Below are 26,825 nucleotides of genomic sequence, written 5' to 3'. Positions count from 1 at the left end.
CAGAAATAGATCTGATGGCATTTCATCTAAGCAAGAAACTTCCCAGGTACCTGTCCATGGATCCTCAGGCGGAAGCAGTGGATGCATTGACACTTCCCTATATTTTTCCGCCTCTAGTTCTTCTTCCAAGAGTGATTTCCAAGATCATCATGGAGCAATAGTTTGTGCTGCTGGTGGCTCCAGCATGGGCTCACAGGTTTTGGTATGCGGATCTTGTCCGGATGTCCAGTTGACAACCATGGCCACTTCCACTAAGGCCAGACCTTCTATCTCAAGGTCCGTTTTTTCCATCAGGATCTCAAATCATTAAATTTGAAGGTATGGAAATTGAACGCTTAGTCATAGAGGTTTCTCTGACTCAGTGATTAATACTTTGTTGCAGACTCGAAAATCTGTTTCTAGAAAGATTTATTATAGAGTTTGGAAGACTTACATTTCATGGTGTTCTTCTCATAAATTCTCTTGGCATTCTTTTAGAATTCCTAGAATTTTACAGTTTCTTCAGGATGGTTTGGATAAGGGTTTGTCTGCAAGTTCCTTGAAAAGACAAATCTCTGCTCTTTCTGTTTTATTCCACAGAAAAATTCTCCCTGATATTCATTGTTTTGTACAGGCTTTGGTCCGTATCAAGCCTGTCATTAAATCAATCTCTCCTCCTTGGAGTCTTAATTTGGTTTTGAAGACTTTACAGGCTCCTCCGTTTGAGCCTATGCATTCTTTGGACATTAAATTGCTTTCTTGGAAAGTGTTGTTTCTTTTGGCCATCTCTTCAGAAGAGTTTCTGAATTATCTGCTCTTTCTTGTGAGTCTCCTTTTCTGATTTTTCATCAGGATAAGGCAGTTTTGCGGACTTCATTTAAATTCTTACCTAAAGTTGTGAATTCCAACAACATTAGTAGGGAAATTGTTGTCCCTTCTTTGTGTCCCCATCCTAAGAATTCTTTGGAAAGATCTTTACATTCTTTGGATGTGGTGAGAGCTTTGAAGTATTATGTTGAAGCTACTAAAGTTTTCAGGAAGACTTCTAGTCTATTTGTCATCTTTTCTGGTTCTAGGAAAAGTCAGAAGGCTTCTGCCATTTCTTTGGCATCTTGGTTAAAGCTTTTGATTTATCACGCTTATTTGGAGTAAATCACCACCTAAGAGGATTACAGCTCATTCTACTAGGTCAGTTTCCATTTCCTGGGCTTTTAAGAATGAAGCTTCAGTTGATCAGATTTGCAAATCAGCAACTTGGCTCTCTTTGCATACATTTACTAAATTCTACCATTTTGATGTTTTTTCTTCTTCAGAAGCAGTTTTTGGTAGAAAAGTTCTTCAGGCAGCTGTTTCAGTTTGATTCTTCTGCTTATAATTTCAGTTTTTTTTCTTTTCCATTATACGATTAAAACTTATGATTTTGGTTGTAGATTATTTTTTTCAGCAGAATTGGCTGTCTTTATTCTTTATCTCTTGCGTGGAGTTCCACATCTTGGGTATTGCTATCCCATACGTCACTAGCTCATGGACTCTTGCCATTTACATGAAAGAAAACATAATTTATGTAAGAACTTACCTGATAAATTAATTTCTTTCATATTGGCAAGAGTCCATGAGGCCCACCCTTTTTATGGTGGTTATGATTTTTTTTGTATAAAGCACAATTATTCCAATCCCTTTGTTTATGCTTTTTGCTCCTTTCTTTATCACCCCACTTCTTGGCTATTCGTTAAACTGAATTGTGGGTGTGGTGAGGGGTGTATTTGTAGGCATTTTGAGGTTTGGGAAACTTTGCCCCTCCTGGTAGGATTGTATATTCCATATGTCACTAGCTCATACGTCACTAGCTCATGGACTCTTGCCAATATGAAAGAAATTAATTTATCAGGTAAATTCTTACATAAATTATGTTTTTCACAACTAAGCCATCTTGATGCTTTCCTTGGAGTAACATAGGATCTATGTAAGATTTTAATTTGTGCTTCTCTAAAGTATGACTCCTGTGTGGTTATTATAATATTTCTAAGGCTTTTTTTCCATATCCTTAGTGTCTATCTGTATGGAGGCTTCCTTTTGCCACCCCTCTAGAATTTTAACCCTTATCTTACATGAACTTGAGTCCAGTAGAGCTTTATATAAGGTAGAGCAAGAGAATTTTCCTTTAGGAAATCCTTTTAACATCGCATACAAGGGATGAGGTTCTCATTCAAATGTTGGACTATTTAGAATTACTTTTATATAATGTAATAATTGAATATACGAGTAATTATGTGTTTCTGGGAGACTATATCTGTATTGTAATTCTGGAAATGTTCGCATAGTCTTAATCACTGTATCTTATAAGTCATCTAATCTATAAATCCCCACTTTCTCCCATTCCTTAAATATTAGTCATTGCCTGGTTGAAAGTTTGGTTTCCCTCTTATTGGTAAATAGATTGATCCTTTTATCAGACATGTAAGCATTTTACTAATCTTCAACCAGGCTGTCAAGAGATACATTTGTACATAATATTGTTTCTGATTAAAGGTTGAAACTCCTTCAATTCCGTATGAAGAGCATAAGCTCTGTTTATCCCCCAAAAGTAATTTTTTCCAATGAATCTACATAGAAATGTTCAGTCCCCAGTAACCAATCTACAGCTATCCTTGTTAGAAATGACAGGTTGTATAAATAAATATCTTGCACCCCCATTTCACCACGAGTTAATGGTTTCTTCAATTTGTCTGACTAATCCGTGTTTTTTTCCCACGCCAGAGAAACTTATTGAAAATCCTATTCAATCTCTCATTATCTTTAAGACGTAAAATTGGTAACATATTCAATGGATAGAGAAGTTTTGGTAAAACCATTATTTAAGTACATTTTCCCCAGTAGGGATATAGATAAGTTGTTCCAGCTCTTAAGGGACTGCTCTATAGAAAGAGATATTTTTTTTCAAAATTAATATTTTACCATTTTTCCTGGTTAGCTGAAATGTTTATACCCAGGTAGGTTAAATAGTTAGTATTAACTATAAACAGGAAGTCAATAGTATCATAGTCCGCATTTCTATTTAGCCATAGTACCTCCGATTTATTACTATTGATCTTAAAACAGGAAAAATAACCAAATTAATTAATAACTTTAACAATCTTGTGTAGATGTATTTCTGGATCCTGTATAAACACTTATGTCGTTCGCATATAAGGAGAGAAGATGACTTTCCCCTTCTATAACTATGCCAGGAAAATTGTCAATGGTTCCAACACCAAATTAAATAAAAGGGGAGACAGTGGGCAACCTTGCCGGGTTCCTCTGCCTAACCTAAATCTCTGAAACATCTCTCCATTGACAGTAATTGATGCAGTAGTATTAGAATATACATTCTCAATAAAGTTCCTAAAAGGACTGTAATCCAATGTTATCTGGAATTTATTCTAGTTATTGTTTGTAAAGATTTATTAAATTTTCAATAAAACATTTTGGGGGAAAAATAGTTCCTAAAGGACCTTTTTATATTAAATCTTCCTAGACAAGACATTAAATACGGCCATTCTACCCTATTGAAAGCCTGCTCTGTGTCTAAGGTCAACATTAATGCATTCGGGATAGGTTGCCCGTTTCCTCCTTTATTTTTTAATAACCAAAAGTGATTTACTATATGTTAGACTATGTGTCACAACCTTTAACGCCCACACAAGCGACGTCTAGTACTTCTAGTGCGTCTAATTCCTTTACTCTGCAGGAGATGGCTGCAGTTATGTCAACTACCCTTACAGAGGTATTGTCTAAATCAGTGATTTTTAACCTTTTTTTGCGGTGGCACACTTTTTTACATTAAAAAATCCTGTGGCACACCACCTGCCCAAAATTTAAAAAAAAAATCACACATTGTAGCCTAATACTATATATATATATATATATATATATATATATATATATATATATATATATATATATATATATATATATATATATATATATATATATATATATATATATATATATATATATATATATGGGTTATACCGATACTAGTATCGGTACCGATACCAAGTATTTGCATGAGTACTTGTACTCGTGTAAATGCACCGATACTTAAACCGATACCTCCACTTCCTACCCATATGCTATCTTGTGACGTTTTTTCAAACTGCATGTTCCCATTTCATTTTAAGCTGGAGTGGAGACTAAACTAAAAATTGTTTACTATTGTTCTGCCAATACAAATTGTTATTTGTATTATTTTAGGAGAGATCACTGTACCTCGTTCAGACAAACCCCTGAAGTACTGGGCAGTTAATAAACTGAGATTTCTAGCACTGGCTAAAATGGCCCAAAAATATCTTTCTGCCCCATGCAGTAGTGTGGAAAGTGAAAGACTGTTCAACTTAGAGTCGAACCTCCTTACTGATAGCAAAAACAGACTTATAGCTGAACATGCAGAGAGGCTTCTGTTCCTTTAAAAAGAACTTGCCACAAAGTTTTGAAAAACTATTCTTATTGCTTGATTGCCTTTTTTACTGCTAGTTCTCATCTTGCACAATTATGTTCAAAACATATTGTACTCTGAGGAACATCCATACCCTTAGATTATATAATTGCAGGAAGAGTTCTCATAGGACAAATTAAGTTAATTCCAATGAACACTCATCCTGCAATTATAGGACTAGATTTAGATTACATTTGATTGGTAAGCTTTACCAATGCTCTGTTCACATTTCCAATTCCATAGACTTTAAAGGGACAGTCAACACCAGAAGTTTTGTTGTTTAAAAAGAAAGATAATCCCTTTATTACCCATTCCCCAGTTTTGCATAACCAACACAGTTATAATACACGTTTTACCTCTGTAATTATCTTGTATCTAAACTTCTGCTGACTGTCCCCTTATTTCAGTTCTTTTGACAGACATGCAGTTTAGCCAATCAGTGCTCACTCCTAGGTCACTTTACGTGCATGAGCTCAATGTTATCTATATGAAACAAGTGAACTAATGCCCTCTAGTGGTCAAAATGTATTCAGATTAGAGGCAGTCTTCAAGGTCTAAGAAATTAGCATATGAACCTCCTAGTTTTAGTTTTCAACTAAGAATACCAAGAGAACAAAGCAAAATTGGTGATAAAAGTAAATTGGGAAGTTGTTTAAAATTGCATGCCCTATTTAAAACATGAAAGTTTTTTTTGGACTGTCCCTTTAATGGAGTAGGACATGTAATGAGATCATTGGTAAAGCTTGCCAGTCAAATATAATCTAGCCCATAGTTATGATCCCCATGATTAAACAGTGCACTGTTTTATTTTTTACTGTATTGTACTTTTGGTGGGTTGTAATTTTATATTTATTTATTGTTGTTGTTATTAATATATTTTATTGTAATATTTTTATTTATAAACATGTTCTGTGAACTTTGTGACAAATAAAACTGTTTTATTGTTTTATAATGTCTTTTGAGTTACAGTCCTTCATAATTATAAAGAAGGAATCTTAAATAGTTAGTCTGTATTGTGCTTGGTAAACTGTCACATGACAGTAAAAAAAAAAGTATCGGTAATTGGTATCGGCAAGTATTTGAAAACAAGTATCGGTACTTGTACTCAGTCTTAAAAAAATGGTATCGGTGCAACCTATATATAGGAGTGTGCTTAGAGGAATACTGCTACACCTCACTGACGAGGCCCAATGAAGGCCGAAACGATCGTCTGGGGTTGCTGTGTTCCTTGTTCAGAGAGGAATTGCCTGGTATTTCGGCGCTGGACTGACCGTAATAGGCGGGATCAGACTGATATACTACAGGAAAGTTCTACTCTGTGAAAAGCATTACTGGGCTAAAAAGCTGCACCCAGGTGGTAAATCGCCATAGAACAGGCTAACAATGGTATTGAGCCAGTTGTTCGTTCCTGTGAGTGCACTTCTCTCTGTATATGTGTGTATGTGTATATATATATATATATATATATATATATATATATATATATATATATATATATATATATATATATATATATATATATATATATATATATATATATATATATTTATATATTCCAGATAGAGGACAGCACAATCTTACGCCAATTCAACTGCCAAGGTGCACTGCAAACCAATTCGTATCCTCTCCAAGAACAACAGGCACTCACTGGTCTTATAAAAGGTAATCCTTTAATCAATCAATTAAAACAATTATAATACCATGACGTTTCGGCACACCATTGTGCCTTTATCAAATGTGACAAAAATATTAAAAGCTTTTAATATTTTTGTCACATTTGATAAAGGCACAATGGTGTGCCGAAACGTCATGGTATTATAATTGTCTTAATGGATTGATTAAAGGATTACCTTTTATAAGACCAGTGAGTGCCTGTGTTCTTGGAGAGGATATATATATATATATATATATATATATATATATATATATATATATATATATATATATATATATATATATATATATATATATATATATATATATATATATATATATATATATATATATATATATATATATATATATTATATACACACACACACACACACACACACACATACACACACACATACTGTATGTATTGTGCTGTTATGCCATGCCTCCTACAAACTATACGTGACATATTGACATTCATTCACAAACAATCATAATGATTGTCTGTGAATGAATGTCAATATGTCATGGTTGTAAATGATGTCTGCCTGATGAGCCTGTCACATACCTCCCAATATTTAAAAATTTGAAAGAGGGACACCCCTGCACTGGGAGTAAAAAACAATCAAAGTTTAAAAAATATGTCACAATGTTGTCAGTCTGCCGCGGCACACCTGAGGATCTCTCACGGCACACTAGTGTGCCACGGCACACTGGTTGAAAAACACTGGTCTAAATTACCAGTGTTGCAGGGTAAACGCAGTAGGTCAAGTATTAATGTAAATACTGAATCCTCTGATGCTTTATTAGCTATTTCCTATGTTCCCTCACAGTGCTCTGTGTTGGGGATCAGGGAATTACTGTCTGAGGGTGAAATTTCTGATTTAGGGAATGTTTTGTCTCAGACAGATTCGGATGCTATGTCATTTAAATTTAAGCTTGAACACCTCCGCCTGTTTCTTGGGAGGTTTTAGCGATTCTGGATGATTGTAACCCTATTGTGATTCCTCCAGAGAAATTGTGTAAAATGGATAAATATTTGGAAGTACCTACTTACACGGATGTTTTTCCGGTTCCTAAGAGAATTTCGGAAATTGTTAGAAAGGAATGGGATAGACCAGGTATACCGTTTTTTCCCCCTCCTAATTTTAAGAAAATGTTTCCCATATCAGATACCATTCGGGACTCATGGCAAACCCTCCCTAAGGTAGAGGGAGCTATATCTTCCCTAGCTAAGCATACTACTATACCCATTGAGGATAGTTGTGCTTTCAAAGACCCTATGGATAATAAATTAGAGGGTCTTCTAAAGAGATTATTTGTTAATCAGGGGTTTCTTTTACAACCTACGGCTTGCATTGTTCCAGTAACTACTGCAGCAGCTTTTTGGTTTGAGACTCTAGAAGAGTCTCTTATGATTGAGACTCCATTAGATAGATGACATCTTAGATAGAATTAAGGCTCTCAAGCTAGCTAATTCTTTTATTACTGATGCCGCTTTTCAAATTGCTAAATTTGCGGCAAAAAATGCAGGATTTGCTATTTTAGCATGTAGGGCATTGTGGTTCAAATCTTGGTCTGCTGATGTGTCATCAAAACATAAGATTTTAGCTATTCCCTTTAAAGGTAAGACCCTTTTTGGGCCAGAATAGAAGGAAATCATTTCTGATATTACAGGAGGTAAAGGCCATGCCCTACCTCAGGATAAATCAGTTAAAATGAGGGGTAAACAGAATAATTTTCGTTCCTTTCGGAACTTTAAAGGAGGACCCCCTGCTTCTTCTTCTTCCTCAAAGCAGGAAATGAATTTTACCCAATCTAAGTCAGTCTGGAGACCTAATCAGAACTGGAATAAGGGTAAACAATCCAAAAAGCCCGCTCCTGCTCCTAAGATAGCATGAAGGGGCGATCCCCGATCCGGGACTGGATCTAGTAGGGGCAGACTCTTTTTTTTTTTTTTTTTGCTTGGGCAAGAGATGTTCAGGATCTCTGGGCACTAGAAATAGTGACCCACGGTTATCAATTGGAATTCAAGGAATTTCTCCCAAGAGGGAGATTTCATCTTTCAAAGTTATCTGCAAACCAGATAAAAAGAGAGGCGTTCTTTCGCTGTGTAAAAGACCTTTCTACTATGGGAGTAATTTGTCCAGTTCCAAAATTGGAACAGGGACAGGGATTTTACTCAAACCTATTTGTGGTTCCCAATAAAGAGGGAACTTTCAGACCCATTTTAGATCTCAAGTGTCTAAACAAGTTTCTCAGAGTCCCATTGTTCAAGATGGAGACTATACGAACAATCTTACCAATGATCCAGGAGGGTCAATATATGACTACCATGGATTTAAAGGATGCTTACCTTCATATTCCAATCCACAAGGATCATCATCGGTTTCTAAGGTTTGCCTTCTTGGACAAACATCAGTTTGTGGCTCTTCCTTTCGGGTTGGCCACAGCACCCAGAATCTTCACAAAGGTTCTAGGGTCTCTTTTGGCGGTTCTCAGACCACGAGGAATAGCGGTGGCGCCTTATCTGGATGATATTCTGATTCATGCGTCAACATATATCATCTGACAAACTCTCACACGGACACAAGTGTTGTCTTTTCTGAGAACCCACGGCTGGAAGGTGAACATAGAGAAGAGGTCACTTGTCCCACAGACAAGGGTTCCTTTCTTGGGAACTCTGATAGACTCGGTAGCCATGAAAATTTTTCTGACGGAGGTCAGAAAATCAAAGATTCTAAATACTTGCCGAGCACTTCAGTCCATTCCTCGGCCATCAGTGGCTCAGTGTATGGAGGTAATTGGATTTATGGTAGCGGCAATGCACATTGTTCCGTTTGCTCGCTTTCATCTCAGATCACTGCAACTGTGCCTGCTCGGACAGTGGAATGGGGATTATGCGGATTTATCTCCTCAGATAAATCTGGATCAAGAGACCAGAAACTCTCTTCTTTGATGGTTGTTGCCGGATCATCTGTCCCAAGGGACTTTTCCGCAGACCCTCGTGGGTGATAGTGACAACAGATGCCAGCCTTCTGGGCTGGGGTGCAGTTTGGAACTCCCTGAAGGCTCAGGGTGTTTGGACTCAAGTGGAGTCTCTACTTCCAATCAATATTCTGGAACTGAGAGCAATATTCAATACGCTTCAGGCGTGGACTCAGTTGGCTTCGGCCAAATTCATCAGATTCCAGTCGGACAACATCACGACTGTGGCATTTATCAATCATCAGGGGGGAACAAGGAGTTCCTTAGCGATGATGGAGGTATTCAAGATAATCAGTTGGGCGGAGGCCCACTCTGGTCATCTGTTAGCAATCTACATCCCAGGAGTAGAGAACTGGGAAGCAAATTTTCTAAGTCGGCAGACTTTTCATCCGGGGGAGTGGGAACTTCACCCGGAGGTATTTGCCTCATTGATTCTCAGATGGGGCAGACCGGAATTGGATTTGATGGCATCTCGACAGAATGCCAAGCTTCCAAGATACGGATCCCGGTCAAGGGATCCTCAGGCCGAACTGATAGATGCCTTGGCAGTGCCTTGGCTGTTCAGCCTAGCTTATGTGTTTCCGCCGTTTCCTCTCCTTCCACGTGTGATTGCTCGAATCTAACAGGAGAGAGCTTCAGCGATCCTGATGGCGCCTGCGTGGCCATGCATGATTTGGTATGCGGATCTAGTGGACATGTCCTCTCTGCCACCGTGGAAACTTTCATTGAGTTAGGACCTTCTCATTCAAGGTCCTTTCCAACATCCAAATCTAATTTCTCTGCAGCTGACTGTGTGGAGATTGAACGCTTGATTTTATCGAAGCGAGGATTCTCTGATTCGGTCATCAATACTTTGTTATAGGTTAGAAAGCCTGTCACTAGAAAAGTTTATCATAAGATATGGTGTATATATATTTATTGGTGTGAATCCAAGAGTTACTAATGGAGTAAAGTTGGGATTCCTAGGATTCTGTCTTTTCTCCAAGAAGGATTGGAGAAAGGGTTATCAGCAAGTTCCTTAAGGGGACAAATTTCAGCTTTGTCAATTCTGTTTCACAAACGTTTGGCAAATGTACCAGATTTTCAGTCTTTTTGTCAGGCTTTATCTAGAATTAAGCCTGTATTTAGACCCATTACTCCTCCCTGGAGTTTGAATTTAGTTCTTCGAGTTCTTCAAGGGGTTACGTTTGAACCCATGCATTCCATGGATATCAAATTGTTATCCTGGAAAGTTCTGTTTTTAGGTTGTTTCAAATTGTTGTTCTTTCCTTATGTCCTAACCCTTCTTCTAAGAAGGAGCGTATGTTGCATAATTTGGATGTGGTCCGTGCCTTTAAGTTTTACTTTCAGGCAACTAAGGATTTCCGTTAATCTTCTTCTTTATTCATTATTCATTCTGGAAAGCGTAGGGGTCTGAAAGCTACGGCTACCTCTTTCTTTTTGGTTGAGAAGTATCATCTGCCTGGCATATGAGACTGCTGGACAGCAGCCTCCTGAAAAAATTACGGCTCATTCTACTAGGGCTATGGCTTCCACATGGGCTTTTAAAAGCGATGCATCTGTTGAACAGATTTGTAAGGCTGCGACTTGGTCGTCCCTTCGCACTTTTTCCAAATTTTACAAATTGGATACTTTTGTTTCTTCTGAGGCTATTTTTGGGAGAAAGGTTCTTCAAGCAGTGGTGCCTTCCGTTTAGGTTCCTATCTTGTCCCTCCCTTTAATCAGTATCCTATTGCTTTGGTATTGGTTTCCCACAAGTAAGGATGAAATCCGTGGACTCGTCATATCTTTGTAAAAGAAAAAATTTATGCTTACCTGATAAATTACTTTCTTTAACGATATGACGAGTCCACGGCCCACCCTGTTCTTTTTAAGACAGTTTTTCTTTATATTTTTTGTAAACTTCAGTCACCTCTGCACCTTTTAGCCTTTCCTTTTTCTCTTACTATTCCTTGGGCCGAATGACTGAGAGTGGAGGGGAAGTGGAGGGGCTATATATACAGCTCTGCTGTGGTGCTCTTTGCCACTTCCTGTTAGCAGGAGGTTAATATCCCACAAGTAAGGATGAAATCCGTGGACTTGTCATATCGTGAAAGAAAGTAATTTATCAGGTAAGCATAAATTTAGTTTTTCATCTACTTCAGAATTTATATAATTTCCCCAAAGCTGCGCTTATAATTAACAGAGAGATTTCTGAATTTGTCGGGTTAAGCAGAGGGAGTAGACAGGGCTGTCCCCTCTCTCCACTTATCTTTAACCTGGCAATTGAACTCCTTGCAGTTTATATCCGAAATAATATAGATGGTATTCAAATTGGGTCTAAGGCAATAAAACTATCACTATATGCAGACGATTTACTCCTATATATTAATAACACTTATTCCACTTTTCCTAAGATAGTGAATTTGATTCAAGATTTTACCACATTTGCCGGATATAAACTAAAGTTGAAGTGCTATGGTTAAATAAGAGTATTCGTGTTTGAATCATCCGTTTAAAGAAGCTAATGGCTATATCCTATCTGGGTATTAATATCTCAAACGCCCCAAAACTTTGGTATGACCTAAATTATAAGACTACAATTAAAAAGGTATTATTGGACCTATCTAGGTGGGCAGCTTTACCTTTTTAAACTTATTCGGTAAAATTAATCTATTTAAAATGATTGCCTTCCCAAAATTACTTTATATTATGCAAAATCTACTATTGGTAATACATAAAAAGATCTGAAGCTGCTGAATACATCTATCACAAAGTATCTTTGGGGTAATAAAACTCCTAAAATTGCCTTAAGAAAACTCCAGCTAGATAAGAACTCAGGTGGATGGTCACTACCAGATATCAAAGCTTATTGCATTGCATGCCTTTCCAAAGTAGCTCTAGACTGGTTGACTAAAACAGGTAATTTTACTCTATTAGAAATACAATCAGAGATGGTAAAACCTTATACGTTGCAGTTGTTATTACATATAGAACCACAAAAACTTCCAAATTTAATAAAAAATCTACAAATTTTTAGAGAACAGGTTTTTGTTTGGAATAAGTTATCTAGTCATTGCCTGATTAATTCAAAAGTCTCATTGTATTTACCCTTATTAGGTAATCCAGATTTCATACCTGGTTTACAAGATTATCCTTTCGCACTTTGGAAGGACAAAGGCTTAGAGTTTGTATGTCAAATTATAGACCTAGTTAATCGGAAAGTTAAATCGTTTTAATAAATAAAAACTGAATTTGAAATCTCTAATTTTAAATTATTTAGCATTTTTACAGACCCAACATTTTTGTGCAAAATTAATGATAATACCGCTCATTGGGATTGCTTTTGTTCTATCTCAGGGGTGCAGTTCTCCTCCCTGTTAACCGCATATGTAAATTACCCTTGGGTCTCCCTAAGGGTAATGGGTAATCCAGACGTGGACCCCGTGCACACATGCCCTTAGAGAGATACAACTGCACCTCACTGACGAGGCCCACAGAAGGCCGAAACGATCGTCTGGGGTTGTTGCTTCCCTTGTTCAGAGAAGAATTGCCTGGTATTTCGGCGCTGGACTGTCATTGGGCAGGATCAGACTGATATGCTACAGGATATTTTTTCTCTGTGAAGGGGCATAGTGTGCTAAAAGAACGAGCACCCTGAGTTGCAATATAAATGAACAGGCATGGAAGTTATTCTAGTTTTTGTTCTATCTCAGGGGTGCAGTTCTCCTCCCTGTTAACCGCATATGTAAATTACCCTTGGGTCTCCCTAAGGGTAATGGGTAATCCAGACGTGGACCCCGTGCACACATGCCCTTAGAGAGATACAACTGCACCTCACTGACGAGGCCCACAGAAGGCCGAAACGATCGTCTGGGGTTGTTGCTTCCCTTGTTCAGAGAAGAATTGCCTGGTATTTCGGCGCTGGACTGTCATTGGGCAGGATCAGACTGATATGCTACAGGATATTTTTTCTCTGTGAAGGGGCATAGTGTGCTAAAAGAACGAGCACCCTGAGTTGCAATATAAATGAACAGGCATGGAAGTTATTCTAGCTTTTGTTCTATCTCAGGGGTGCAGTTCTCCTCCCTGTTAACACCATATATATATATATATATATATATATATATATATATATATATATATATATATATATATATATATATATATATATATATATATATATATATATATATATATATATATATATATATATATATATATATATATATATATATATATATATATATATATATATATATATATACATATACACATATACACATATACACACACACACACACACCACAGAGATGGACTGTCCTCTGAAACCAGACTTGGGACACATCCCATTACCTTGCAAAACTCACAGCCATGGGTGCCAGCTGCACAGCTTTCAGTGACCCAGGCAGTTAACCCCAGACCAGCCTGTGTGCAAAGCCCATAGGAAAAATAACAAAACAAATTTAGACACAGCACATAGAAAGTCTGGCACTCTTGCAATCACATAGCTAGATTAAAGGCAAACATGGAAGAGTTAATTATAGCATTTGGCCAAGGACCACGTCAAGATCTCTTCCTCCCTGGCTCCCTACTCTACAGCCACACAATTGCATGCCTTCAACCAAACACACTGAGATCCAAACAAAGGTGACACTGGCCCTTTGTAATTTTTCTAGACGCATACAAAACACGGAAATGGACTGCCCTTTCAAACCAGACTGGGTACACATCGTATGACCCTGCAAAGTTCACAGCCCTGGGTGCTCACCAGCAATCCTAGCCAACTGCACAGCTTTGGGTGACTCAGGCAGTTACCCCAGACAAGCCTGGGTACAGAGCCCATAGAGAAAATTACAAAATATAATAAATATAAAATAAAAAAATGTATTACTGGTATACTGGCTGCCAGTAACAAACATAGCGGGAAACAGTGTGTGTGTGTGTGTGTGGGGAGGGGGATGAGGGAGGATGCGGAGGGATCCCAAAACTACAGAAATTTAAAAAATAAATATTTATAAAAATATATAAATGTTTTAAACTACATACTGGCAGACTGTCTGCCAGTATCTAAGATGGTGGTCCCCAGTGGGGGTTCGGGAGGGAAGAGAGCTGTTCAGGAGGGATCAGGAGGTAGGAGGGTAATCCCTACAAATTTGCAAGCTAACTGATAAACCACTTCACTGCCAGGAATTGCTGGAGTGTGGTGCACAGTTGCAATTAGGGGCCTTCTAATTGCCAAAAACTAATGGCAAAGCCATGCATGTTTGCTTTTTCTGAACATAGGGGATCCAAGAGAAGCTCCTATTTGGAAAGTGGATATAGGGGCTTTGAAAGATCCCCACCCCATCAAAGAGCTTCTTAAGCCTACTGGGACAGGTGGTCACCATGACACTGAGAGGTATATTTTCTTCTTTCAAGTGAGGGCTGTTATTAACCTCTCATTAAAGCATAAGGGAAATATGGGCCATTTGTCTCATAGAAACTCTTCCTGGTTTACATTGGAGCATGTTGTCAGTTTTTTGTCCTGATCATTGAACCGTTCGAGAAAAAAGAAGGCAGATGGATGATGACTGGAAGATGTCCTTTGCTCCATCATAGATCCATATAAAAAAGGTCTCCCTGTCATTGTCCTCACCCAGGTAGTTAAAGGGATAAGAAACTCAAAAGATAAACCTGCATGATTCAGATAGACCATGTTATTTTAAGACACTTTTAAAGTGAATGTCAATTTTGATGCTAAAGTGCCCGGTTTTTAAAAATTCGATCAAAAACAGGGGCACTTTAATTCATCAAAATTTACATTTTACTCCTGTTGTGAAAAAACTTACCTTTTAATCTTGACAGCAGCTCCAGCTTCCTCCGGTTGTCGCAAGCCATTTCTGACAACAGAAATGATGGATAAGTCATCCTCCAATCACGGCTCCCCGCCCCCCCCCCGGGGGCAATCAGTGTCTGATTCAACACTGTGATTGGAGGAAGCTGGATTCCTCATTTTAGACCCAGGAAGAGGCTTTGCGACGGGTGGAGGAAGGTGGAGCGGCTGTCAAGTTTAAAAGGTAAGTTGTTTTTTTTTTCTCAACAGGAGTGAAATGTAAATTTTGATGAATTAAAATGCCCCTGTTTTTAATCGAATTTTTAAAAACCGGGCACTTTAGCATCAAAATTGACATTCACTTTAAATTCACTTATTTTCAAATGTTCTTTCTTCTTTTGGTATCCTTTGTTGAAAAAGAATATGTACATATGCTACACTATTGGGATCTATTCAATGATTGATGCCTGCACACATTTGTCTCTTGCCATTTCCTCACTGTGTGTTCAGCTAGCTCACAGTAGTGCATTGCTGCTCATTCAGCATAGGATACTAAGTAAATGAAGCAAATTTTGATAACAGAAGTATATAGGAAAGTTGTTTAAAATAGTATGGTCTATCTGAATCGCAATAAGAAAAATCTGGGGTTTCACGTCCTTTTTGTAAAGTTATGTAATATAACTGGGCAATAGTTTAAATGAACTGCTTAGGTAGCCTAGGATTTTTTTTTATCTCTGAGAAGTGAAATTTCATTAACAGTATAGCTCTGACATACTTTTCAACGTTTTTCATTCTTTACAGAGAGAAAATCTTCTCCGTTTTCAAAAAGAAGAGGAAGATAATCTCTTAAAGGCCATCCCCTTGTTCTGCTTTCCTGATGGGAACAACTGGGCCCCTCTGAATGAATATACAAGGTAAATAAAGAGCCATTCAAATAAATTCTCATAAGCAGGGCCAGTGGAGATTCTAGGATGCTGGGTGAAGTACCCCTATTTATTACTGCCGAACCCTCATGTCTCTGAACTGTCAACAGACCTACATTTGTAAAGCAGTCCTTTTCCTCATGTCCTTTTGATCTGTCTGGTAGGTGTGTTGAGGTAAATGGTGAGGGTGGAATTTAAATAAGACCAACAGGAATAAGTTGTAGATACTAATAATCCCAGACAGTAATAACAGATGTATATTTAGCAGTATGGTTTAACATACACTATGTAAACTATTACATTTATATTCCTTCAGTTACACATGAATGTCAGAATCAGCTGTGGCTGTGTCATTTCTGCATTTGTTTTTAGTGTGTGCACTGAAGTGTGAAATAACACCTGCATATTCTACAGCTGAGCCAGTTCCACTGATAAGATCATTGCAAGCCACATATATTCTCAGTTGGTCATACAAATCATTGCATTAGGATATTCTATAGCTCTGTTTGTGCTTCAGATCTTCAGTTTTTATTTCATGCTCTGTTTCGCCAGTGCACTGCACTATTTTCCGGCACACCAATTTCTGCCTAATGTTTGTGAATTCACTACTAAAAATGTGACATTGTTTTAAATTTCAACTGTCTACACTTTTATTATGTTGGCTCAACTCATTGAGGTTTAAGCAGAAAAATGGCTGAACTGTTGTGTACAATAAAGAAATAGTTTATTGAAAAAAGCAATGAGATGGATTTCTTTCATAAGATGGTGAAGATCCAACGTGGGATTACATGCCACTCCACTACCCCGATATACCATAGCCTTAATGCCTCCAAGTTTCCCAGAGTCAATCAGTCAAAGTTTTGCCTTTAAGATGGAGTCAGATGAATCAAGTGCCCAGACCCAATTTCCTCCTCAGAGTTCCTATGAAGGATAACTTGGAGATGTTAATGCAGCCCATCTCACTTCACCTGTACTAAAATGAAGTCCTTGGTCACTGGAAAATAGTGTATACTGATCTCTTGCAGAACGTAGGGTTAACTGTGTTGTATAAGTGTTAATTTCACTGTTTTCAGTATATACTACACCTTTTTCTGGCTGGTTCTTGTTCACATTACACCTGTTGTGAGGCAGACTTTGAACAAGGTGGTGTTTAACCAGATAGGCGTTGGGGTTTGCCAAAAATAGAACTCATGGTTTCTTGTCTGAATCACAAGCTACTCTATTATTGTGTTAGATCTTGTGACTGTCAAGCAAATGTTATAGATGCCCCAGTAGTTCCCTGGTCGTACAATCTAATGTACATTTTTTTTGTACATTTTTGTGTTGCTAGAACAAGCATCAATTATTCTGATTTAACATAGTAAATGAGGTTGAAAAAAGACTGAAGTCCGTCGAGTTCAATTTATACAAATCTAATATACTTGCAAAAAAGCTCCAGCTTAAAGGAATCCCATTAAATAGGTGACCCATTTAACACAAACAATCATATCCCTGAATTCTGTTTCTAGCCAGAAATGTATCCAAATCATTTTAAATATATCTAAGGTATTGGCATTAACTACCTCCTTAGGTAGTGAGTTCCACAATTTTATTGCTCTTACAGTGAAAAAACGTTTTTGTTGCAGGAGATTAAATCTACTTTGCTCCAGTCTTAAAGGGACATAAAACGGTTTGAGATCTGTGCATATCCTAAAAGGGCTAATTAATTAAAAATAGTTTGCATACATTTTTTTTAAAAAAAAAATTGCTGGCAAGCATTTTAATGTTTTCAAAAATAAGCAAAATAAATTACATAGCTAAGCAGCCAACTCCTCTACCAAAAGAGCAATAGATATAGATAAAGCCATAGAAGGAAATGTGTGTGGGGGAGTTAGAGCTTTACAATTCAGAAACTAAAAAGAAAGGGTTAATGGCGAGGCACTGCAGTATACTTGCAGGTAAAGTAATTAAAGTACATATTCTATTTGTCTCTATCCCAACTTGTTTTATGTCCCTTTAAATTTGTGTCCTTGTCACAAACAATTTTCTTTGAATAAACAGAGCTTTTCTTCATAAATGGAAAGAGTCCACAGCTGCATTCATTACTTTTGGGAATTCAGAACCTGACCACCAGGAGGAGGCAAAGACACCCCAGCCAAAGGCTTAAATACCCCCCCCCCCCCCACACACACACACACACACACTTCCCTCATCCTCCAGTCATTCTTTGCCTTTTGTCCCAGGAGGTTGGCAGAGAAGTGTCAGAAGTTTTCGATAGTCTTTTATGGAGGGTAGTACTCTTCGGGATGGGACTGGAGTTTTAAGTAGTCCTGTCAGCCTCTCAGTGAGAGCATGGCTGAATGTTAGAGTCCGGAGATGCAGGGAAACCATCCCGACTCATATTAACAGCTCCACAAGCAATCAGCGTTGACTAGTTTCGCTGCCTGCTTTTTTTCTCTCAAGTCCATGGCAGAAGCGATGCTACTATCTGTCACACTTGAAGGGCCATGTTCCTGTTCCATGAGGAAGATTGCGGTAAGATTGTTTAATTTTACTTTCATCATGGATGTATTGTAATTACAACTGTTTATCCGAGAGAGGCTACAACCTTTCGGGGATAACATTAACATAGGGTCTCGGTGAGGCTCCTTTTTGTATCTAGGAATCAAGGGTTAATATCTCCTGAGGGGGGTTATTGAACAGGGGGGTTTATAATCATGTTTGTTATGTGATTCTGTCTGCTACTGTGTAGTGTTGCTTCGGCTCATGGCTATTTTGGAACATAACGGCCTATGGCTAGTGATGCGGCCTTTACGGTCGGGTGCACTTTTGCATGGACTGCACGTTTTACCTTGTGACCGGGCATGGCCACATTTTGGCTCTCCATTTTCGCATTCCTGACCGTGTGCCGACGGAGAAATCCTTGTCCGCTGGTGTCTGGTTCCCTGGAGGTGGTGAGTGCCCCAGCCATTGGGGGTGTAAGGTGCCGTTTAGATTTTTCTTATTGGTCCGTTTATTCTGATTTTTTTTGAAGACGGATGTCTCTGTTTCAGACTCTACTTCTTGCGAAGAATATGAACTGTCCCGGGTGGTACATGCCCATCAGTTATGTTCCGAATGCTGTTTTAGAGTGCTCTGTTCCTCGGGATTGGGGAATCAGGTGCCCACTGAGCCATCCGCCTCTGGGGATTCTATTTCCCATGAGGCGAGTTCCCTACCACCAACTCTTGCTAGAAAGTTGCTTAAAATTGCATGCTCTATCTGAATCACGAAAGAAAAAAATTGGGTTCAGTGTCCCTTTAAGTTTCAGGGTCATTTTTAGATGACTGCAGCTTGCAGTGTTTTTGCTTCAGGTGTTGTTCGTCAGACCTATCTGAGCTTGCTGCACAAGGTTTCATTTCTTAATATTTTGGTATTCTGAGCTACCTTTTTGCAACTTAGGGACCTTCGTCTTCAGTAGCTTTTTAGAGTGCGGTTGCGCTGTGTTAGGGGAAGATTTTCTCTCTGTTTCAGACTCCCGGCCTTATCCCGTAGTTTCTGTATTTCTGGGGTCTAGGCATTGCCTCCCCTTGTTTCTATGAGACTGGTTGGGTCTCTGTTAGCCTGACCCGGTTTCTTTTTTTTTGCTCTGTGTTTTTATTTAGGACTTGTTGTGCCCTTTGTATTTTTTTTTTTTTTTTACTGGAGTTCCTTTTGCTAGCTGGGCAGCTAGCTCAGCATACTAATGCACTATGGCTACTCTGCACTGTAGCAAACCGAGGGTTGCAAGTTTGATCCCCGGCGAAGTCTACTAAGCCTTTTCTCCTTTCAAGGTTGATAAGATGAGCAGTGCCTTAAATCCCTTAAGGGGGATTAGCCGCGCTTTACAAGTACAATCATGTTTTTTCCGTGTCTTTTCTTCTTTGTGGAAAAATATGGTAGCTGGTTCCCTTTCTGTAGTAAGGGGTGTGTTGTTTGAAAACCGACCGCTGGGCGACAGTGTCTCCTGGAGGCTGTTAACTCAGTCGAGTCTAGTTTCTGTGGTCTCTAGCAAGGCTTGTGGACTATCTGCGGGTCAGTGTCCTTGGGATTTTTCCTTTTTTTCCAAAGTTGTTCTCGGCTTCGGACGAAGCGGGATTTTGTTGGGTAGGGGTTTTCAGGCCTGGTGCCCTCAGAATGGGCCGCCTCTTGTACCCTACCGTTTTTGCATTCATTGTTCTCTATAGCTTGGGTATTGTTTTCCCAAAAGTAATGAATGCAGCTGTGGACTCTTTCCATTTATGAAGAAAAACTTAAATTATGCTTACCTGATGATAATTTTATTTTCTTAAGATGGAAAGAGTCAACAGCTCCCCGCCTGTATTTTTTCTGTGGGGCGTCTGCATTTTTTGTTCTTCTGGCACCTTTTCATCCTGATAGTTCTTCTACTGTTCCTTGTTCCCTCAGCAGGAAGCGGGGGAGGTATTTAAGCCTTTGGCTGGGGTGTCTTTGCCTCCTTCTGGTGGCCAGGTTCTGAATTCCCAAAAGTAATGAATGCAGCTGTGGACTCTTTCCATCTGAAGAAAAGAAAATTATCAGGTAAGCATAATTAAGTTTCTGCCATTTCTGTATATGGGCCTTGAATATATTTATATAAAGTAATCATGTCGCCTCTCAATGCCTTTTTTTTTCTAGTGAAAACAGACCAAGTTTGACTAGCCTCCAGTCATAGCTTAAATTCTCCATTCCTCTTATTAGCTTTGTGGCCCTTCTCTGAACTTTTTCTAGATCTGCAATGTCTTTTTTTTTTTTTTTTTTTTTTTTTAGATTGGTCCCCCAAACTGCACTCCCATACTCTAGGTATGAGGTCTTACCAGGGATTTATGTAGTGACAGAATTGCTTTCTTCACTTACATCAATGCCTCTTTTAATACTTGCTAGTATATTATTAGCCTTAGAAGCCGCTGCCCTGCATTGTGCACCCATCTTTAGTTTATTATCTATTACTACTCCCAAATCCCTTTCCTCCTTTGTTTGACTAAGTCTAGTCCCATTTAAATAATAGATTGCCTGCTTATTTTTACTTTCAAAATGTAGAACCTTGCATTTTCCCATATTAAATCTCATATTCCATTTACCTGCCCATTCTTCTAATTTTTGCAGATCCCCTTGTAAAGCAAGTTTGTCCTGCTCTGACCTAATGACCTTACACAATTTTGCATCATATGCAAAAATAGAGATGCTATTAGTTAATCCTTGCTTCAAGTCATTAATAAAAATATATTAAAAAGAACAGGGCCCAGTAATGATCCCTGGGAGACTCCACGGATTACCTTTGTCCATTCTGAGTATGATCCGTTTACTGCTACTCGTTGCTCCCAGTCTTTTATCCAGTAATTTATCCATGAGATATTTTCAGCTATTCCCAGTCCCTTCATTTTGTACATTAATCTCTCATGTGGCACTTTATCAAATGCCTTTACAAAATCCAAGTATACCACATATACAGATTCCCCTTTATATTTATACTTCCTTGTAGAATCTAATTAGATTAGTTTGACATGATATATTTCTCATAAAACCTGGCTGATTTGAACTCATAATCTTGTTTACACGAATATACTCTTCAAAATAATTCCTTATAATCCAAGTATCTTCCCACCTATTGATGTCAGATTTGCATCTTCCTGCATAAACCCTGCTTCCCTTTTTAAAGAGTGGCACCACATCAGCTTTACGCCAGTCCTGTGGTACTATTCCTGAGGATAATGAGTCTGGAAAAAATAAGAGTAGAAGCTTGTCTATAAAGTTCCCAGTAAAACCCTTGGGTGTATTCCATCTGGGCCTGGAGTTTTATTTACCCTAATATTATCAAGTTGTTGTTTTTTTACTGATATCCTTTAGAGTTAACCCAGTTAATGGTATGGGCTTGTATGCTCTAGTTTGTATTCCCCATTGGTTCCTCTATTGTGTATACTGAAGAAAATAATTGGTTTAGTACCTCAGCATTCTCGTTGTCACTGTTAATCACGATACCCTTCACACATTCTAATATATTTATGTACTTAAAAAACCTTTTAGGGTTTAACTTAGAATCCTTTGCAATTAATCTATTTTAAATGTTGTCTACTTTGCTTTTTTGCATGCTTTGTTACGTTCCTTAAATATTTGGTATGTTGAGTCTGTACTATTTTCTTTGAATAATTTACATGCCTTTATGTTTTTTTTCTAATTTTCCTTAAAGGGACAGTCTACACAAAAATTGTTGTTTAAAAATATAGATAATGCCTTTACTACTAATTCCCCAGCTTTGCACAGTCAACATTGTTAGATTAATATGCTTTATAACATTTAAACCTCTAAATTTCTGCCTTTTTCAAAGGCTATATTGAAACAGGCAGAAATTTTATTTGCTTTTCACAAAAGGAGACTGATAGTTCATGTGGGCCATATAGATAACATTGTGTTCACGCCCAGGAAGTTATTTAAGATTTAGCACAACACCGTACTAAATGCAACTCAATAAATTTTAAATAGTCAGTCATGTGATCAGGGGGCTGTCAGAAGATGCTTAGTTACAAGGTAATCATAGAAGAAAAAAACGTATATTAAAATAACTGTGTTGGTTGTGCAATACTGGGGAAAGGGTAATAAAGGGATTATCTATCTTTTAAAGCAATACAAATTCTATTGTAGACTGTGCCTTTAACACATTTTTATTTTGCCACAGCTTAGATTTATTACTTTTATTACTGTGTTGATGTATATATCTAACAACGTTTTAAATGTTATCCATTTATTATTAATGTAAAACTTTGGGTTGCACTCCCTCAAAATTAATCATCCTCACTTTGTGCTAACAGTCATAAAGAAACATTGTTAAATAATTAGAGAAGAACTGTGATATAATAATCAGAGTTAAAGTACAGGTGGCCCTCGGTTTACAACGGTTCAATTTGCACCGTTTCAGAATAACAACCTTTTTTTTCAGTCATGTGACTGCTATTGAAAAGCATTGAGAAGCAGTGCATTGATTAAAAAAGCCAGTAGGTGGAGCTGTCTGCTTGTGTTGCAGCAAATATATGCAAGCCAAGCAAGCTGAAATTAACCAGTTTAACAAGACCTGAGCTATCAAGCAGATTTAAAAGAACAAGATCTTCATGTCTATAAATCAGTCCAGACTGGAATGCATAGAAAGAACTGTTTGCAGAAAAATGCAAGTAAAGTCTGTGTTGTGTGATTATTTTATTAGGTTTATAATGCTGTTTAGCAATTTTTTTTGTTCATTTAACTTAGTTTAATTATATAGTCTGTGTTGTGCGATTATTTTATTAAGTTTATAATGCTGGTTAGCATGTAAAGTCTTAATTTCAAAGCTTTAAAAATAATGTAATAGGTGTTACTTCTGACAATTTTGAGAGGGGCCTGGAACCTAACACCCTCACTTCCCATTGACTTACATTATAAACTAGGTTTCAATTTACAACGGTTTCGATTTGCAACCATTCCTTCTGGAACCTTTCCCCGGGGTAAACTGAGGGCTACCTGTATAGCAAAGGTTGCACAAAAGTGATGTTTACTTGCAAGGTGAATTGATATAAAGTACATCCATTTATCCTGTATTTTTATTAGAGAATACTTTGTCCCGATTTGTTTTTAACGATTTCCTTAAATGATTGAATTTTGCTTTCTTAAAATTAAAAGTCTTAGTTAAACCTTTACGACACTGCTTATGGAAATTGATTTCAAATGCGACCATGTTATGATCACGGTTATCCAAATGTTCTTTGACTTCTATGTATGATATATTATATCTGTATTGTTTGATAGCACTAAATCCAATATAGCTTTTTTCTTATTTGGCTCCTCTATTAAATAAATTGTTCAGCTAAGGGAGAGCATTTAAAAATCTATCTCCCTTAGCAGAATTACTAGTTTCATTTGTCCAGTTTATGTTGGGGTAGCTAAAATCTCCCTTAATTACAGCACTGTTATTATTAGTATCGTTTCCTATTTGCATTAGTAGTTGATTTTCCTCCATGTCAATGTTGGGGAGCTTGTAGCATGTTCCTAGTAATATTTTTTTAGGATTTTTTTTTCCTCCCCACTCCTTATTTCGACCCTCAGAGTCTCTACATTATGTATCATCATAAATATCTTCCCTTATTGTAGGTTTAAGGTCAGGTTTAATATACATGCAGATTCCTCCACCCCTTTATTACTCCTGTCCCTCCTAAATAAAGTATAACCCACCAACTTTCAGTTATACTGATTATATCATAGTCCCCTTCTAAAACTAAGAACTCAAGCTCCCACATTTTACCAGTCAGGCTTCTTGCATTTGCTGTCTTACATTTAATTTTCACATGCTTTCTGCTGCTACTTTAGGCGCTTTCCTCCAAACTTTCTAATGTTACATTTCCTAAGTGTACCCTTCTGTCATCCCTTCCTTGAGATATTCTAGGTGTGACATAGTCAGACCGATCTGCCTGTTCTATTATGCTTTGATTTGTTTAAAAGATTCTCTAAGTGTGATACCATCCTCTCCCCCCAACACACCGGCACCCATGTCATTCAGGGGCATTCCATCCTTACTGTACAAATTCTACCCTAGTGAAATGTCAGCCCAGTGTTCTAAAACGTCAAACCCCTCATTTTTACACCATGTTTTTAACCATGAATTTACTGACCTTATCTCCTTCTGCCTTACTGAGTTATCACGTCACTGGTAATATCTCTGAAAATATTACCTTGGTGGTCCTTGCTTTAAGTTTGCTACCTAACTCCCTGAAGTCATGTTTTAGGACACTCCATCTCCCACTAATTCCTTCATTAGTGCCAATATGCACCATGACTGCAGGATCAGACCCAGATCCCTCTAACAATCTATCAATACACTCCACAATATGCCTAACACAAGCCCCTAAAAGACAGCAAACTGTTCTATTTAAGGGGCCTGGATGACAAATTACCATATCAACCTTCCTAATAATAGTCTCCTACAAACAACATCTGTCTCAGGCTCAGACTTGTATTCCCAGCTTCCATGACTGAAGGGTTACTCATTATAGTATTCTCCTCTTCCATGACTGAAGGACTGTTCACTATACTAGGCAGAACAGCCTTCTCTGACATTGCTACCCCTGAACTGCTGTTCCCAACATCTTCATTCAATCTATCAAATCTGTTGGGGTGTACCAACTCAGAACTGGACTGTCTCTTCCGCTTACTTTTAATTCCTCTTCTGTGACCCAGCTACTTCCTGGAGACCCCCAATCTGACTCCTCTCTATTCCCACTGCTAGAACTGTTAACAGCCAGCTCAGTCCTATCCATTTCCCTTTCAAGTGTCTGAATATCATGCAGTGTTGCAATTTGTTCCTCTAGAACTTTAATACAAGTTTCTAAAGAGACAATATGCTTACAATTGCCACAGACATATAATCCCTGAAGCGGCTGCTCCAGTGATGCAAACATATGGCAAGCTGTACACTGAATTCTCACACATTCTTACTAAAAGGTTTATCTTAAAAATATAAACGATTTATATTCACCCTTGGTTACGTCAATCCCTTGTTTGCCCAAACTCTCCTTGGTTCTCAAACTCTTTACTTAAACAGAGAAGCTTGATTTGACCGAGAAAATAAAGGCAGCAAACTCTCACAGAGCAGGCTTCCATACTTACAGAGCTAAATTTTATAGCTTAGGCCCACATAGGTGAAACTAATTCCTCCCCTAATTACACACACAAGATGATGGGGGGGGGGCTGTTAAAAGTTAAAGCAAACTTAAATAAAAATAGTTAAATATAAGTTTCAAACTGCACCCCTTATACAGCAAACAATTTAAAAACTCTACATGGTTCTCAAACATTTTACTTAAGCAGAGAAAATAAATGCAGCAAACTTAAGAGTTCTCCGGCTTGGCCTTGCAGGACTTGTTACAAGGACCTGATTCAAATGTTCAAATGTCTTTTTTTTTTTTTTTTTTTTACACCTTAGCTGCTCCCTGTCAGAGATCTCTCAAGGTCCCTTGTTTAAACAGTATCTCAAAAATCTATAACTTTGGCGGCTTTGCAATTGAATGCTTAAAGGGACAGTCAACACCAGAATTTTTGTTGTTTTAAAAGATAGATAATCCCTTCATTACCCATTCCCCAGTTTTGCATTACCAACACAGTTACAATAATTCACGTTTTACCTCTGTAATTACCTTGTATCTAAGCCTCTCCAGACTGCCCCCTTATTTTAGTTCTTTTGACAGACTTGCATTTTAGCCAATCAGTGCTCACTCCTCTGTAAATTTGCGTGCATGAGCTCAATGTTATCTATATGAAACACATGAACTAACACCCTCTAGTGGTGAGGAACTGTCAAAATGCATTTAGATAAGAGGCTGCCTTCAAGGTCTAAAAAATTAGCATATGAACATCCTAGGTTTAGCTTTCACCTAAGAATACCAAGAGAGCAAAGCAAAATTGGTGATAAAAGTAAATTGGAAAGTTGTTTAAAATTACATGCCCTGCTGAGAGAGCAGGTTCCGGAGGAGGAGCTCAGCACAGGTGGCTGAGTGATTGTTCTCCAGCTCCAAGCACCTGGTGATGTTTTCCATGCACCAAGCCCTGAGGTGAAGGGCTGCTACCCAGCCAGCAAAAGTACACACGCTGCCGGAACCCCCAGCAGAATCCAGCCTGCTGGTTGAGACCCCCCTGACTTTGAAGGGATCGTACGCCTACTAACCTGTGTTGCAACATCGGAAAAGAATAAAGAAAAAGAAAAAAAGAGGCATAGTGGTTTCTTCAAATCCCTTATTGCCACCACAGCAAGCAAAGATTGCAAAAACAAGACTGCGGTAAACTATACCACCAGCTTATAATAAGTGGCTGCAACGGCTTTACTAATTTATACCTAAGATTACCTCACTGCAAAGCCCGCAACAGAAAAGCTGTGTCAAACAATTTTTTTTGCCTATAACAAGCTGTTATTTCTTTCCTCGGATATCGTTTGGATACTCACCCTCCCTCCTGGTGAAAACTCCGCTGATTCTTTGAATACTACACCTGTGCGAGATCAACACAT

The 26,825-nt window shown here is 38.1% G+C and overlaps 1 protein-coding gene across 1 annotated transcript in view; it reads left to right on the top strand.

Annotated features, from left to right (window-relative positions):
• DENND2D (DENN domain containing 2D) overlaps positions 1–26,825 on the top strand; it is a 441,033-nt gene that overhangs the window by 30,702 nt on the left and 383,506 nt on the right. The window contains exon 3 of the mRNA XM_053705345.1: positions 15,690–15,802. Coding sequence (XP_053561320.1) covers positions 15,690–15,802 — 113 coding nt within the window. The remainder of the gene's footprint in view (positions 1–15,689; positions 15,803–26,825) is intronic.

Source organism: Bombina bombina, chromosome 3, assembly GCF_027579735.1.
Source record: "Bombina bombina isolate aBomBom1 chromosome 3, aBomBom1.pri, whole genome shotgun sequence".
Taxonomy (NCBI): Eukaryota; Metazoa; Chordata; class Amphibia; order Anura; family Bombinatoridae; genus Bombina; species Bombina bombina.
The sequence above is the reverse complement of the archived record's forward strand: the minus strand, read 5'-3'. Positions and strand labels throughout refer to the sequence as shown.